We start from the raw sequence: 14,980 nt of genomic DNA, 5'->3' as shown, positions 1-14,980 counted from the left end.
GGCTGTGCAGTGGTTTGGACTCCTTGCTTACACTGCCGGGGGCACGGGTTTAATCCCTGATCAGGGAACTAAAATCCCACATGCCATGCAAGTGAGCAAGCGGCCAAAAAAAAATTTTTTTTTAAACATTTAGAAAATGAACATCCGTGGTGATCATTTCACAGTTTATACAAATATTGAATCATTATGTTGTACACCTGAAACTAATATAATGTTACATGTCAATTATCCCTCAATAAAAAAAAATTAAAAACAAAAGAATGCCACTTGGATCTGAGGGTGCTTTGATTACTCTGCCCCTCCCCTGATTTAGCTCACCTGGCTGCCTCTACCTGCTTCTTGCCCCTTTACATTTTAGTTCTGATTCAGGATGAAAACTTTTCCTGACAGTGAAGATTATCACTATTTATTAAACACGGATTCTAGAATACACTGATTTAACCAAAATATAATCATGGGCTTCCTAACAGTTACTAAGTTGTGAATAGTACTGAAAATAAATTAACCAGATTTTTTTCCCCATAGAATTTTTAAAAGTTCAAAATGTAATCTCCTTTTCAAAAACTGATGCTGAAACAACTATATATCCGCATGCAAAAGAGTGAAGTTGGATCCCTACCTCACACCATATGCAAAGTGAAATTTCTTTGGTTTCCCTGGGGCCCATAAACTGTTTATAGATTGTATTATAGAATTTCTACTTTCAAAAGAGAGGGCCAGATCGGATGCTGGTATCCCTGGAATGAAATGAAGATCTCTCTGGCACTGGTTACAGAAACAGCAACATTTGGATGAAAATGCAACATGCCACATCTTTCTCTGGTCTTCTCAACCAAACGTTTTTCCCCAAGAGCACCCACCTGTGTGCCACAGCTGCTCATAAGCCAGAAGTGGCCTGCTTCTTCTCCTGCATTTCCCCCTCAACTTCAAAAATAACGGTGGTCTTCAACCACAGAATTCAATGTGCTCCTTGTACAATTCCAGCAGAATGACCAGACTAACCCAGTTATGTCATCCACAGAGGGAAAACATGAATTTTGGCCAGACTTCTTATAGGGCTGAATTTTTGTGTTCATGATATCACCCTGTCCCTAGAGTTGGAACCTTAAAAGGGTATGTTTTCATGGCTGTGGGTGTTACTGACATGAAAATTATGTTTAATTTTCTGCTCTCTAAAGAGTGTTGGGAGAATGACAGGAGAGGAAAGGAGGGTAGTTAGGGGATGATTTACGGCAAACAAAGTGCCTTGTGGAGTTGGGAGCTCATGTTCAATCAGGAGGATTTCAAAGCTGGTAAGAGGGGTTGGTTTACTTCCAGGACAAGTTCTGAGTCTTGTTTCTGAATGTTTTTGATTTCACCTTCTGTGACTGTACCCTGTAATCCCAGTAAAGAAAAAATAAACATAATGGATCTTAGGGACATTGGAAGGATTTGCATCCCTTGCTCCTGCCTGTCCATCCCTCCCTGGAGAGAGTCAAGGTGGTAAAAATCTATTATTCATGGACTGATGTTCCAGGTTATTTAGAGTGTAGTTTCTTCTCATCTTTTTGCTGCACACTTTTTAGCCAACACAGAAGTCAAAAATAGTTGAAATTCATATAAGGCTGAAGTTTACTTCTTCACAACTTTAACTAAGAGGAAAGTGAGAGGGTGAAACAAATAGAAATCAACCAGGTGGACTGTTGCTGAACTCAGCGGATCCACACCCAGTGCTCTGAGCTGGGTTCAGGGACACGGAAGCCAAGCAGAGTCTGGGGCGCTGATAAAGATGAGATGTAAAGATGGTTCGGGAAATGAAATGACGGACAGTATGTTGCATTTAGAAGAGCCAGAGCCCTCGGAGGGAGAGAGGAGACATCCAAGACCCAGCATGACCAGGTAACGATGGAAAGTCACCTGTAGTACATCCTAGGGAAGTCAGGGTGTGCTCATAGCAGGGCTCTTGCTTGGAGCAGGATACACAGGCTTGAGGCCCGAGTGGCTGATAATAGGGGAGGCTGAATGATAGTAATCTCCTTTCTCCATCCTCTGCTCAGGCAGCATCGTCTTGCCTCAAAAATAAATGTTGAACCAATTTTTTAAAAAACATACTGGTTTGGAGGGGCACCTACCCCTGTCCCCAGGTCTCAGCTTGGACCTGAAGCCTCCCTCTACATCATGAGAGGCAGCTGTTGGTGAGGCGAGTGCAAGTGCAGTGGACCATCTACTCAAGGCATGACATCCAGCACCTTGTTTGTGGCTCAAGTATGTATGAGCCCATCCTGTGTGCTCTGAGGATGCTCATCCTCCCCCAGCTGCCTGTGGTGAGGACACGAGGGGGAAGCCTGTGTTACAAGAAAGAAAAGAATATGCCCGTGCCATGAAGCTGCCCCCAAACCTCAGGAATGAGATTAGGACAAAATAAAATGAAACAAATATTGTCCTTTTGGAAAATAATGAGGCATGTGTAAAGAGCGCCAAAATGATCGTCTTCTCTATAGCAATTCCAACTCTGGGAAAATAATCAAAAGAAATAGCCTCAAATGTAAATACAGTTTTGTGGTTAAGTTTTGTAGCTCTTCAAACTCTGTAAGATTGATGTGCTAAGATGTCTGCGGCATCATTGGCTGTAACAGCGAAAATCTTGACACAGCATCAGTGTCCAGCCATGGCAGGATGATTAAGTAAGTTTAGGCATAACAAGGATATTAGGCTGCCTAACAATGATGTTTCTAATGAGTCTTTAAGGAAAATATGTTTGATGTATGTAAGAAGAAGTATTTTAGGACTTCCCTGGTGGCACAGTGGTTAAGAATCCGCCTGCCAATGCAGGGGACACGGGTTTGATCCTTGATCCGGGAAGATCCCACATGCCTCGGGGCAACTAAGCCCGTGCGCCACAATGACTGAGCCCAAGTGCCACAACTACTGAAGCCTGAGCGCCTAGAGCCTGTGCTCTGCAACAAGAGAAGCTACCCTAATGAGAAGCCCATGCATCACAATGAAGAGTAGCCCCCAATTGCCACAACTAGAGGAAGCCCGAATGCAGCAACAAAGACCCAACACAGCCAATAAAAATAAATAAATAAAATAAATTTAAAAAAAGAAGTATTTTAAAAAACAACATGCAAAATTGTATAGCGTGACCTCAGCTAGGTCAACCAGCCTAGGAAGAGAAAACTAGGCAGAAATGTTAACATTCGAGATCTCTGGATTGGACTATGCATGATTTCTTTTATACTTTTTTTTACAGCTTTATACAGGCTGATATTTTTAAAAAAATATTTATTGAAAAATTTTTATTTAATTTAATTTAATTTTATTTTTTGGCTGTGTCGGGTCTTAGTTATGGCACACGGGATCTTTTGTTGTGGGGCACGGGCTTCTCTCCAGTTGCAGCGTTCGGGTTTTTTCTCTCTCTAGTTGTGGTGCATGGACTCCAGAGCGTGTGGGCTCTGTAGTTTGTGGCATGCAGGCTCTCTTGTTGAGGCGCACGAGCTCAGTAGTTGTGGCGTGCTTGGGCTTAGTTGCCCCACAGCATGTGGGATCTTAGTTCCCTGACCAGGGATCGAACCCACATTCTCTGCATTGGAAGGCAGATTCTTTACCACTGGACCACTAGGGAAGTCCCTATGTGTGATTTTTATTTCATCCTTTAAAGCTGCAGCGTCTCATGGGCAGCCACAAGTCACATGTAGCTATATAAATTTAAATTAAAAGAAAATAAAAATTAAAAATTCAGGTCTTCACTTTTTGCAGCCACATTTCAAGCACTTAAATGTCTCATGGTGCAAGCAGCTACCATACTGGACAGTACAGCTAGAACATCTCCATCATTATGGAAAGTTCTATTGGGCAGGTACTGTGCTAGAGTCTTCTTTAATTAGAATTTCTCTAATTAAAGTTTCTCTAATTTTCTGTGAAGACCATAAGCTATTTTTATAATCAGAAAAAAGGAATAAAAAAGTAAAGTTTAGATTTGTGGACTGTAGGAAAAACCCAAGAGATTATTTTAGGAATGGCAAAACAGAATCAAGGTGACATATTGAAAGGAGGCAGTGAGGCTTTAATGAGAGTTTAACCACAGTGGAAAATACTGTTCTCAGTTTAAGTACAGAAAAGATGTGTTAACCAGAAGGGAGGTGGTCCACACATGACCCAGGAAAAGGAGCTCAGAGGCAGGATTAGAGGGAGTGGAGGGGGCAGCTGGGGGTGGCAGAGAGACAGGCCCTACGACATGGGTGTTGTTGGATGGCAGCAGCTCAGCAGCCCCAGTGAAAGGTTATCCAGCAAATCCCTCCTGTTTGGATTCCACTCTCAACCGGACAGCCCAGGCTGCAGGACTCATCCGAGTCTCTCTCCTTCCTGGACACACAGCTCAGCTGATGACCTGGAGCCCCCTTATATGCAGGTGGGAATGAGTGACTTATCTGGGTAGTGGGTGGGGGCAGCCAGGACACAGACCACTCCCAGGCCTCATCCACAACTGACATGCACCATCCTCCGTGCCCTTGCTCTCTCAGTCTTCTGAGTGGCTGCTGGAGAAGGACTCCAAGATGGTAGAAGCACCTGATAGGATAAGCCTCAATCCCTGAGTTTCTGCTTGAAGCGTCCATGGGAGCTGCCAGAACAGAAACATCTGCAGCAGATTTTGGGCAAGAAAAAAAGCCTTTGTTGGGCTACCCCCAGAGAGACTTTGTGGTTATTTGTAATAGAGTAGTAGCAATGCTTATTCTGAGAAATAAAATTCTAACTTGACCTTCTGTGGGGAAGGTATCAATGCAGCAGGCCTGGTAACTCAATCCTGCCTGCCTCCAGCAGAGCCTAGAACTCTCAGGCAGATCCCTGAGAACGTGGCCCTTGGAATGTTCTTTACGTCACTGACCGATGATGTTGGTGTGTACACCGGAAGCAATGGGGCAGGCTGGGCCAGTTTGGCAGGATGTGGGCAAGCTCTGTGATGTGTATCTGGTGTCTGCTGGGATTCTGAGTTTTGTGATCATGGCTGTGCATGGAGCAGGAGTGTGTCTACCTGACCAGCCCTCCAAAGAGCCTCAGACTCCATCTCTTGCACATGGCCCTGTAGCTGGGGTGGGGCAGGACCTGGAAGCCTACACCTGGCCTCTCTGGACTTCTCCTGATGCATCTCATTTTCCTGTGGCTTTTACCCAAAAGCTTTGCTCTGATAAACCTTAGCCGTGACTATGACCTGCTGTTGAGACCCATGAGTACTCCTGGTGAGTTAGTGAACTTGAAGGTGGTCACGGGGCTCCCCAGATACCTCCACACAACATCTTTCTCCAGGAAAACAGAGCACAAGTCATCGGGAATAAGTATGCTTTCTATCTGGCACTTGGATATCTTACTACCATCTGCTGGCATTCTAACATATACATCAAACTCTTGTGAATTTGGTTGATGTGAGTCCATCTGTCAGAGTCTGATTGACACAATCTCACTCTTATGAATCTTGGGAAGATCATCTGGAATCTTATGACTGCTCAATGGATGATGCTCCTTCAGGGACCAACCTATAGGGCATTCTTCAGTGTCTCTCTTACATGCACCACTTAACATGTGATAAGATGAAGCAAGTTCACAGATTTAGGACAGGAGTTATGAGTGAGACAGAAATAAAGGCTGTGGAGAGAGACCCCATTTGGTGGCAGCAGGGGTGGTGGGGTCCAGGAAGGAATCCTGAATGAAGTGGCATTTGAGACAGGCCTGGAAGAAGGGATATCACTTCACATGGGAAGAGTGATGGGGAGTGTGTGCATCTGAGTCAGAGTCTGCCGGAGGAAAGACTCCAGCAGGGGAAGCTCAGGGCACCTTCAAGGTCTGTGAGTCTGAGAGGCTCTGTGCAATGTTGAGACAGCAGGTGGTCAGGGAGCTGGATGTTTTAGGAGCACTGCTAGGGGACCATTGAAGGGCTGACCTCTGGTGGACATCTGTTTACCTTACAGTCAGCCAAGGCTAAGTGGTCCTTCTTCCTGGGCTTAGGACCCAGGATGAAAACTCACTCCTGGGCATATAGCCAGACAAAACTCTAATTAGAAAAGATACATGCACCCCTATGTTCATAGCAGTGCTATTCATAATAGCCAAGACATGGAAACAACCTAAATGGCCACTGACAGATGAATGGATAAAGAAGATGTGGTACATATATACAATGGAATACTACTCAGCCATAAAAAAGAATGAAATAATGCCATTTTTAGCAACAGGGATGGATCTGGAGATTATCATACTAAGTGAAGTAAGTCAGGCAGAGAAAGACATATCATATGGTATCACTTATATGTAGAATCTAAAAAATGATACAAATGAACTTATCTACGAAACAGAAACAGACTCACAGACAGAGAAAACGTACTTGTGGTTGCCAAGGGGGAGGAAGAGTGGACAAGGGGTGGAGTAGGAGGTTTGGATTAGGAGATGCAAACTATTATATGTATATGCATAACTGAGTCACTGTGCTGTACACCAGAAACTAACACAACACTGTAAATCAACTATACTTCAATAAAATAAATTTTAAAAAATCATTAAGAGAAAAAAAAAAATCAACTCACACACAAAACAATTAACCTCTAATAGAAAACTAGGTAAAGGGCATAAAAAGATAATTATACTAAAGAAGAACCCAAAAGGCAAAAACATGTGAAAAAGAATATTCAGTCTCTCTGGTAATTAAAGAAAGATCAATTAAAACACAGTTTAAAAAAAACTCATTCTGCTGAATCTCTCATAAAAGTCATCAAAAACATCATTTTGTAAATCCATATATCATGTCAGTTTGAATGTCGTCATTTTTTATTGTCAAATGAGCACCCACATGATACGGCCCTGCCTGCCCTGAAAATGCATCTCAGGCCGCCCCAGGCTCATTCTGATCCACTTACCCTGGACCCCTTCCTTCTCTCCATCAGGCAAGTGCATTGTTGCCTCAGGGCCTTTGCACTGGCTGTTCCTTTTGCCTGCAATGCTTTTGCTCTATGCTGCCCCAATTTTCCGATGGCTGTCTCTCTCTAGTTATTCAGCCTTCAACTTACCTCTTGTTACCTTTTCCAGACCCCCCAAGGTAATGTAATGCGGCCTCTTTCCTCATGTCATCCCCCAATTTCATACACAGCGGCAAAGAGATCTCGGCTCCTTAGGACACATTCCTGCCTCCTTCCAACTTCTTGTGCTTATCTTTACCCTTTGGTGAAACGTCTCTGCCAACAGGTAGCTTCACACGAACCAAAAATGTGTGGGCTTTCTGCATGGATTTCAATTTCACCGCTGGACACACCTTCCCTACTTGAAACAGCCATGAGTGAAGCAACTCGGAGATAACCGTGGTCTGATAAAATGAGCAACCATATTTTCTTCATAAAATACACTTACATACAACATGTTACACAGATAGACTAAAGCAGTGCTCAGTAACACATTCAGAGAAGCGCTGACACTGGGTTGGGTGTGACAACTTCAGAGGCATAAATAATACTGTTTTCTTCCAGATACAGAGAGAAATCTCTAACTGCAGTTTCTCCCTCCATCTTTGGACAGTGTCTGGGAGAGAAGTGCCTGTGAGCAGATGGGGGCCACTTTGGCAAGCTGGGAAAGAGCAGTGAAATCTACCTGGACCGCCCGTGCCACCCACCTGCATAGCCACCTGGAATCACAGTTGGCTTTGCCTTGAGAAAGAGCTTGTGCACCATCACCATGGGGGTCTGACTGTCGCCAGATCCCTGGCAGAGACAGCATCGTGTATTTTGTGTCCTTTCCTTCATGAATAAAAATATTTTGAGTGCAAAACAAATCCACAGAGCAGGAGTGGGCACGCTATGCCCCGTGGGCCAAACCTGGCCCCCAGCTGTTGCACAGCCTATTGGTTAAGAAGCGTTTTTGCATTTTTTCATTGGTTGAAAAGATTTGGAAGAATCATAATGTATCATGACATGAAAATTATATGAAATTCAAATTTCAGTTTTTATAAACAAAGTCGGAACAAAACAGCCACGCTCATTCACTTGCTGTCATCGGTGGCTGTCTCAGGCCACCACGGCAGTGCTGATGACAGCTGTGACAGAGACTGTGGGCCACAAAGCCCAGACTACCTGGCCCTCCCCAGAAACTCCACTCTCGAGTCCCAGTGTCCCCACGTGGGCCTGACCTTTCGAGGACTTGGCCACAAGAATTTGCTTCCTCTCTACGTGTTTCCATACCGCCTTTGCCCCGAGACACAGTCACAGTGGCTGAGGCCACGGAAAGCGGAAAAACCACTTACATAAGATCCATAATCCACAGCGAGGGTCTGCAAGGCCCAGGGGAGCCCGAGGCCGATGAGGATGTCAAAGACATTGCTCCCGATGGAGTTGGACACGGCCATATCCCCCATGCCTGCAAGGACAAGAGGTTACTTGAGTGAGGAAGGTGGTCCCTGGGGGTGCCCTGGCCCCCAAGGACTCTCCCAAGCCCCTGGTCTGAAAACCAGAGACCAGCCCATGTGCCCGGGTCTCTCCCAGGCCATCCATCACTGTAGTATGATACTGATTGTAAAATAGTCTATTGATACAAAAATTTAAAGCATTCCTTTCTTTAATTTTATAATTCTTTACTGTGGAATAGCTCAGAATGTCATTTCTGTTTTAAATAACAGAATTGATAACTGAGCAAAGAAACCTAATTTGGATTATAAAATTCTTGCTTTAATAAAAATTCCTTAAACAGTGAAAAAAGTCTATTGAATATGCATTTTCAATAGAATAGAATGAAATACACATTCTATTGAACTGCTATGCTTTACTTCAAGTATGATCATTGGTTAAATGTAATTTGAAAAACCAAATATGGTTCCAAAAATTCTGAGGCATCCTACAGAAAGGAATAAACTCAGCAGGCTATAAAGGGCTTGTGACTTCACTGACCCACACAGTTCAGTGTCATCACCCATCTGCTCTACGCTGTATCCAATTCTTCTTCTAAATAACTGAGCAATATTAAGGAAAATGATGTAACCAGTAAAATTTTGCGAGGACCAGTGGAGGACACTGTGCTAAGGGTGGCAGCTACATGTTGTGTTTGCTGAAAACTAATCTGCTCCCGCACAAATCAGGCACATAAATTAGAGTGGGTGCTGGGAGGTACACGGCCATCTAGGGGGCCTCCACCTGGGGGGAGGTAAACTGTGACCTTGTCAGAAACTGAAGAGTGACCTCTGGCAGCTGGCACTTTGATGGGTTCTGCAGTGGGTAAACCTTAGGCTATGGGGTCTGTCCTCTTGGAGCCTCAGTTTCCTCATCCATAAAATGGGTATAGGATTGTCCCTAATTCATAGCCTTGTTAAGTAATATCGTGTGCCTAAACTGCTCTGTTCAGCATGTGGCACTCAGCAAAGGGTAGCCACCATTGATTTATTACTATTTTTAATAACAGAAGTAGACCGCCTCCAGAGAGGATGTGGGCGCTACCTAGGAGGCATCCCTGCCTTTCTCGAGGGTGGATCTGCTGGCTTGTTTCCTTGTTATTCTGATGTCAGGAAGCCTTCGGACCAGTGTGGCACTGAAGCGGCCCAGCGCTCCTTCCCAGATGGGATTTGGTGCCCTGGTAATTGCCGTGTGACCTCCCCCTGCCCGCCAAGTAGGGAGGCCTGGCTTCCTTGCCCAGCCCCACCCCACTCAGGGCCCCACCTTGTCTGGCCACGATGAGGCTGGCCATGCAGTCGGGCACGCTGGTTCCAGCTGCCAGGAAGGTGATCCCCATGATGACGTCGGGAATCCCCAGCGTGTACCCAATGATCGTGACCTGGGGGAGGCAGGAAGAGGAGAGCTGAGGGCCGGCGCCAGCCCCACCTGCCCACAGACCCTCCCAGCAAGAAGCTGAAAAGTCTGCAATCTGAGCGGTCACTCTGGGGGCCACGTCTGCTCTCTGTGTCAAGGCAGAGGGCAAGGAACGTCTCGGAGCAGACGGGCTGCTGGCAGGGGACTGCGGTGCAGTTACGGAGCTCAGGCTTTCCAACCAAAGATTGGCCTTTCTTCCTTGTTCCTCTGGCAGAGGCAGGCAGCTTGAGAGAGGAGAAACAGAGTTTCTGGGAAAAGGCAATATTGGGACAATATCTGAACTCAGGATGTTGCTGGGAACCCCAGAATGGGTGGCTGCCACGCTGCGCTGGGAATGCGAGTACGCGCGTCCCACGCTGGCTGCATCATGAGACTTTACAAGAGCTGGGAAGGGGCTGACTGACACCATCCAGCCTTGTAGGAGAAGCCGTAAGCGGCTGATGCCTCTCCTCTCTTCCTGGAAGCCTGGGAACATCATCTCCGCCCACACCATCCTCTGCTCCACAGTGGCTACGTGTGTCTACTATTCAGGCACTTCTGTTAGTGCTCAGCAATGTTCGTGGGCTTTAACGTATTTAATTCTCACCACAATCCCAGGGAGCAGGTGCTTATATCCATTCTTCACACGAGGACAGGAGGCTCTGCCCAAGGCTCACACGCTGGGGAGTGGCCTGGGGGCGGGGAGGGGGGCATTCCCACCCGGGCAGTCAGGCCCGTGGGCACTGGCAGCGCCTCTACTTACACAGGAGGGGTCGAGCTGGAGGGGGAACAGCTGACGTGGGAGGCAGTGCTTCCATTACGTAGTAAATGAGCTCATCCTGACCCCCCCGTTTCCAGATAAGCAAACTGGGAGGAAAGTGGTGGGTGAGAAGGAGGGAGGAGGGGCTGGCGGCAAAAGAGAGTAAGTGGAAAGTAAGTGGGTCCACTGGCCTCAGGAGAGGATAACTTGCAGGAGCTGAACTGATGAGGTCATTGTGGGATGCCACGGGCCCTCCTTCACTTTCTATAAAGTGGCAAGAAATGTAAAGGGCCTGTGGTCAGCAGCCCACTTCTGCCAGCAACTCCGGGATCCTGCGCTAGAGCCTGGCCTTGAACCCTTCCCCTCCAAAAGTTTGGGGGCTGCCTGGCTCCGTCCCTTTCAAACAGAGAATGTACCTCGTTTCTGTCCAGTGCTAAACTGAATTTCGGGTGGCCTCGGGTTCTCTGCCTTCCCCTCTCCAGGGAGGAAAGTGAGCTGCAGACACACAGCCTTTCTTGTTGCTGTTCTGGAGCCTCCAGTGAAAGGGAGCTGCAAGCATCCCTGCTACCCCTTGCTTTTCCTTTCTCACCCTCAGCGGGCTCCCTGCAGGAACTGGTTTGGCTCCCTGGGGGTGGGGCTCGGCCTGGGAAGGGGCCCGCTGCCCTCTCTGTTACTGTGGTTACCATGGTTATGGCTGAGGCTGGCGTTTGGGGGAAGCGATTCTCTGAGTGGCTGGACCAGGTCACGGGGGCTTCTCCTGGTTTCCCCCTTACTGCCGGCCAGGTCTCAGGGCTTCTCCGAACCTCCCCCAGAGTGGAAGGAGGCAAACAGAAGGAGGGTGAACCTAAAATCAGTGGGCTACTCTGGGGAAAACCACGGGGCCCCCTGGAGGTCAGGGACATCAGTGCTATTCCCCAGACTTAGCACTCAGTGAATGTGTCACATGAAACTGTCAAAAAACACAGGGTGAGGGAGAAACCCCCGGCTGTAAGACTTGGGTTGAAAAAAAGTTGTGATATTGAAGGCAAGGAACAATTACGAGTTAATTGTGTCAGGTTTACACATTTGTTATTACCTCCAAAATAATCTTTTCAGAACCTTTTTTTTAGCTCTTGAGTTTAATTCTCCAGGATTTATGTTGCAACTCTACCTGACGCTCAAGCACGATTAGATGCACGTAATTTTGTCATGGCTCCTAATTTCTGCCCGACTCCAATTCTAGTGAATTAAGTCCACTCCCCAGTTAGAAACAGGAGTCGCACACGAGTAGTACACTCTGGGTGGCTGGGTTTTCTAGAACGGCTTTGGGGCAGAGGCTCTTTTAAGCAATGGTCCCTCAATCAATACCAATCCTTGAATCACTGTTTCAGCTTCAAAAGGGACCTTTGAGGGTTCACTTGGTCCAATGACTTCGTATTCTGGTTGAAGAAACTGAGCTGAGATGGGGAGTGACTATGATGGATGGGACTTTCACCACCCCGCGTGCCTCCCACCCTTCCTCCACGCTGGCTGCCTGGGACTCTGCTGGTCTTCCCACTGTAGCACGTGGACTATATTCACCCTCCCCGCCCCCCCCCCCCCCCCCCCCGCCCTGCCGGCCCTGCCGCCTCGGACATTGGGCCTGGCAGATGGAACGTGGGTGGAAGTCTCAAGCCAAGGTCCTAGGAGGCACCACGTTTGCCCTTGCCCTCTGCATTCCAATCATCCACCGTGAGAAGACATTTCCCAGGTAGCCACTGGTCCAAAGAAAATGAGCACACACACGGAGTAGACATGAATGCCACCTGCTGCCTGAATCAAAGGTAACCAGGCTGAAGCTGGAAGCAGACTGCTTAGCCAGTGCCCCCCAAGGTCAGTCATCCCACAGTCCACCTGCCGACACGTGAGCGGGAGGGTAAAGTCTTATGATTCTAAAGCACAGAATTTAGGGCTGGTTGTCATGCAGTGTGTTGCAGCAATAGCTGACGGATACAGTTACCAGGCTGAAAGCCCTGCCCCACTCCCCTCTGGCTGAGAGCGTTTCTCTCTGAAGAGATCAGCACCTCACGGGGCCCTGGACTCACCATCCACACCATCATGTAGGAGAAGGCTGCGATCCACAGCGTGGAGGAAGCAAAGGTCACCATAAACCACTTCTCCCAGCGGGGCTTGTTGCAGTTGGGGACAGTGAAGTACAAGACAAAGCTCAGGGGCCAGGTGAACGCCCATTTCACTGTTTCCAGTTTGCCAGCTGGGAAAACAACAAAGGCAAAAAGAAAAAAGAAAAAATCAGCGAGCTGCGTTTCTCTGCTCCACCCTCCACACGGCTGCCCCCAGACATTCACATCCTAATGGAAGGCCTGTGAAATAAGCCTGACCGTGCTGCTCTTTTCCCTGTAGGCGCGAATAGCTTCCCACCAGCAACAAAACCAAGCGGAATAAAAACTTACCCACCACCACCTGCAAGTCAGGCCTCACAATGACAGGATGCAACACGTCCTGAGTAAGAGAGGGCTGGGGGGATGGTTTGGCAAACGCAGCCAGGTGGAAGAGGACGAGGAGGATTCTCAGGACACGGACAGGGTGGGGGGAGAGTGTGGGGTGGGGGTGAGTGTGGGGTGGGGGTGGGGGAGGGGCGGTAGAGACCACCAGCTGCCTCTGGGTCCTTCTCCCCCTGATCGGGCAGCTACATTGTCCCAGATTCCAAGGCGTCAGCGGGCACAGCACCACCTAGTGGAACTGCTCAACATCGTCCGTCAACTTGCCGAAATCTTGAAAAGACCATGTGAAAGCTCTCAAGGTTGTCAAAACACTGCTTGAGTGTTTTGCCTCCAAAGCTGCTATGGATTTGCAACTTCATAATTGCTTCCTGGCTCTATCTACCTACTGCCATGGACAAGATGATGGATCTGTCAGTGATGACCTGATCCTACCATCTCGGCTGCCCGAGTACTGAGTGTGAGACACCCATAAATGCTTATTTTGGTGACTATATTACCATGAATTACTGTAGCCTCAGATCTGAAAAACACATTAGTTCTCCTTTGGCCATTACTACCATCCTGCTTAAGTGCTAACTCACCTCTGAAAAGAAATATCAAGATCTCCATCCTCCAGAAAGTTCCCTCTGCATCCTTTCTGGTCAACATCCCACCCCCTACCACCATAGATTAGTTTTTCCTGTTCCCCAACTTCAAATAAGTAAAATCATACAGCATTTTTTGTGTCTACCTTCTTTTATTCAACATAAGTTGAGTTTCATTCATGTGTCAGTAGTTCATTCCTAACTGCTGTGTAGTGTTCCATCCTGTCAATACACCACCATTTGTTTATCCATTCTCCTGTGGATGGGATTTGAGTTGTTGCCACTTTTCAGGTATTACAACTAAAGAGGCCGTGAGCTTTCTCCTTCAAGTCTTTTTGTGGGCGGGCATGTTTTCATTTCTCTCCGGCAAAGACCCAAGAAGAGTAGAATTGCTGAGTCATAGGGTGGGTGTTTATTTAACTTTGTAAGGAACTGCTAAACTGTTTTCTAAAATGATTATTCCATTTTGTAGTCCCACCAGAGTTAAGGAGGTATTTTTAAAACTACATTTTGAACAGTGATGAATACAATGTTTAACACAATTTATTTTATAATTTGATGCCAGCATCCAGCACTTATTTCATACACCTCTTACCAATCTCCACATAGTTTCTTAAAACTGCACAGTAAACTTATACAATGTCACTTTTGGCCCCTGGTCTCCCTAGATGCAGGGTGGTCTCTAGGGGGAGAGGGGGGCTTTCTCATCAGTGCCCTTTCTGTCTAGTGGCTCAGCTATACAAATCCCCTAAGCCTCAGTTTCCTCATCTGTAAAATGTGACACAGTAACCCTGAGCTCGAAGCGTTGCTGACAGAATGAAATGAACTGTTAGGACAGGGGCTGGACAACGTAAGTTTCCAAGTTACTGGAGTCAAACCCCTCAGAATCTTTCCTGACTCTCCATGTTCTTTCATGCCCACCTCAACCCTGGCCACCTGCCCAGGGCACTCAATCCATCTGCAGCTCCCCATCCCCATGGACTCTCGCTGGACCAGGGCCTCCATCCATGACCTGGCTGGAGACCTGGCTTCCTAAGGGGACTCCCAGCTCCCTCACCTGCCCCACCTCCATCTGCATGCACCGACAGCCAGAGTCTCAGGAAGCAAACTGTCCTAGAACCTTCCACCGGCTTCCAGCGCCCTCAGAGTAAAACCACATCTTCCCACCAAGGCAGATCACTGACTGGTTTGGTTCCCACCTACCACACCCCCTACTTGCACACTCCCCTGGCTTCAAGCCTGCTTCTGCCGCAGGGACTTTTGCATCTGCAGTTCCCTCTGGGTGGATCTGGCGGCTGCGTCTGTCCTGTCGAGCAGGTGTCCTCCCAGCTTAAATGTCACCAGACCCCACAGATCACCCAATTTAAG

The 14,980-nt window shown here is 47.4% G+C and overlaps 1 protein-coding gene across 2 annotated transcripts in view; it reads right to left on the bottom strand.

The window, feature by feature from the left end:
• The window catches only part of SLC24A3 (solute carrier family 24 member 3), a 465,173-nt gene that overhangs the window by 15,294 nt on the left and 434,899 nt on the right, over nt 1-14,980 (bottom strand). For both annotated transcript variants that reach the window (XM_057702549.1, XM_057702550.1), the window contains 3 exons: nt 12,612-12,778; nt 9,660-9,774; nt 8,258-8,370 (listed from right to left, as the gene is read on the bottom strand). In XM_057702549.1, coding sequence (XP_057558532.1) covers nt 8,258-8,370; nt 9,660-9,774; nt 12,612-12,778 — 395 coding nt within the window. The remainder of the gene's footprint in view (nt 1-8,257; nt 8,371-9,659; nt 9,775-12,611; nt 12,779-14,980) is intronic.

This window comes from Hippopotamus amphibius, chromosome 12 (genome assembly GCF_030028045.1).
Source record: "Hippopotamus amphibius kiboko isolate mHipAmp2 chromosome 12, mHipAmp2.hap2, whole genome shotgun sequence".
NCBI lineage: Eukaryota > Metazoa > Chordata > Mammalia > Artiodactyla > Hippopotamidae > Hippopotamus > Hippopotamus amphibius.
This window is presented reverse-complemented; position numbering and strand designations above follow the sequence as displayed.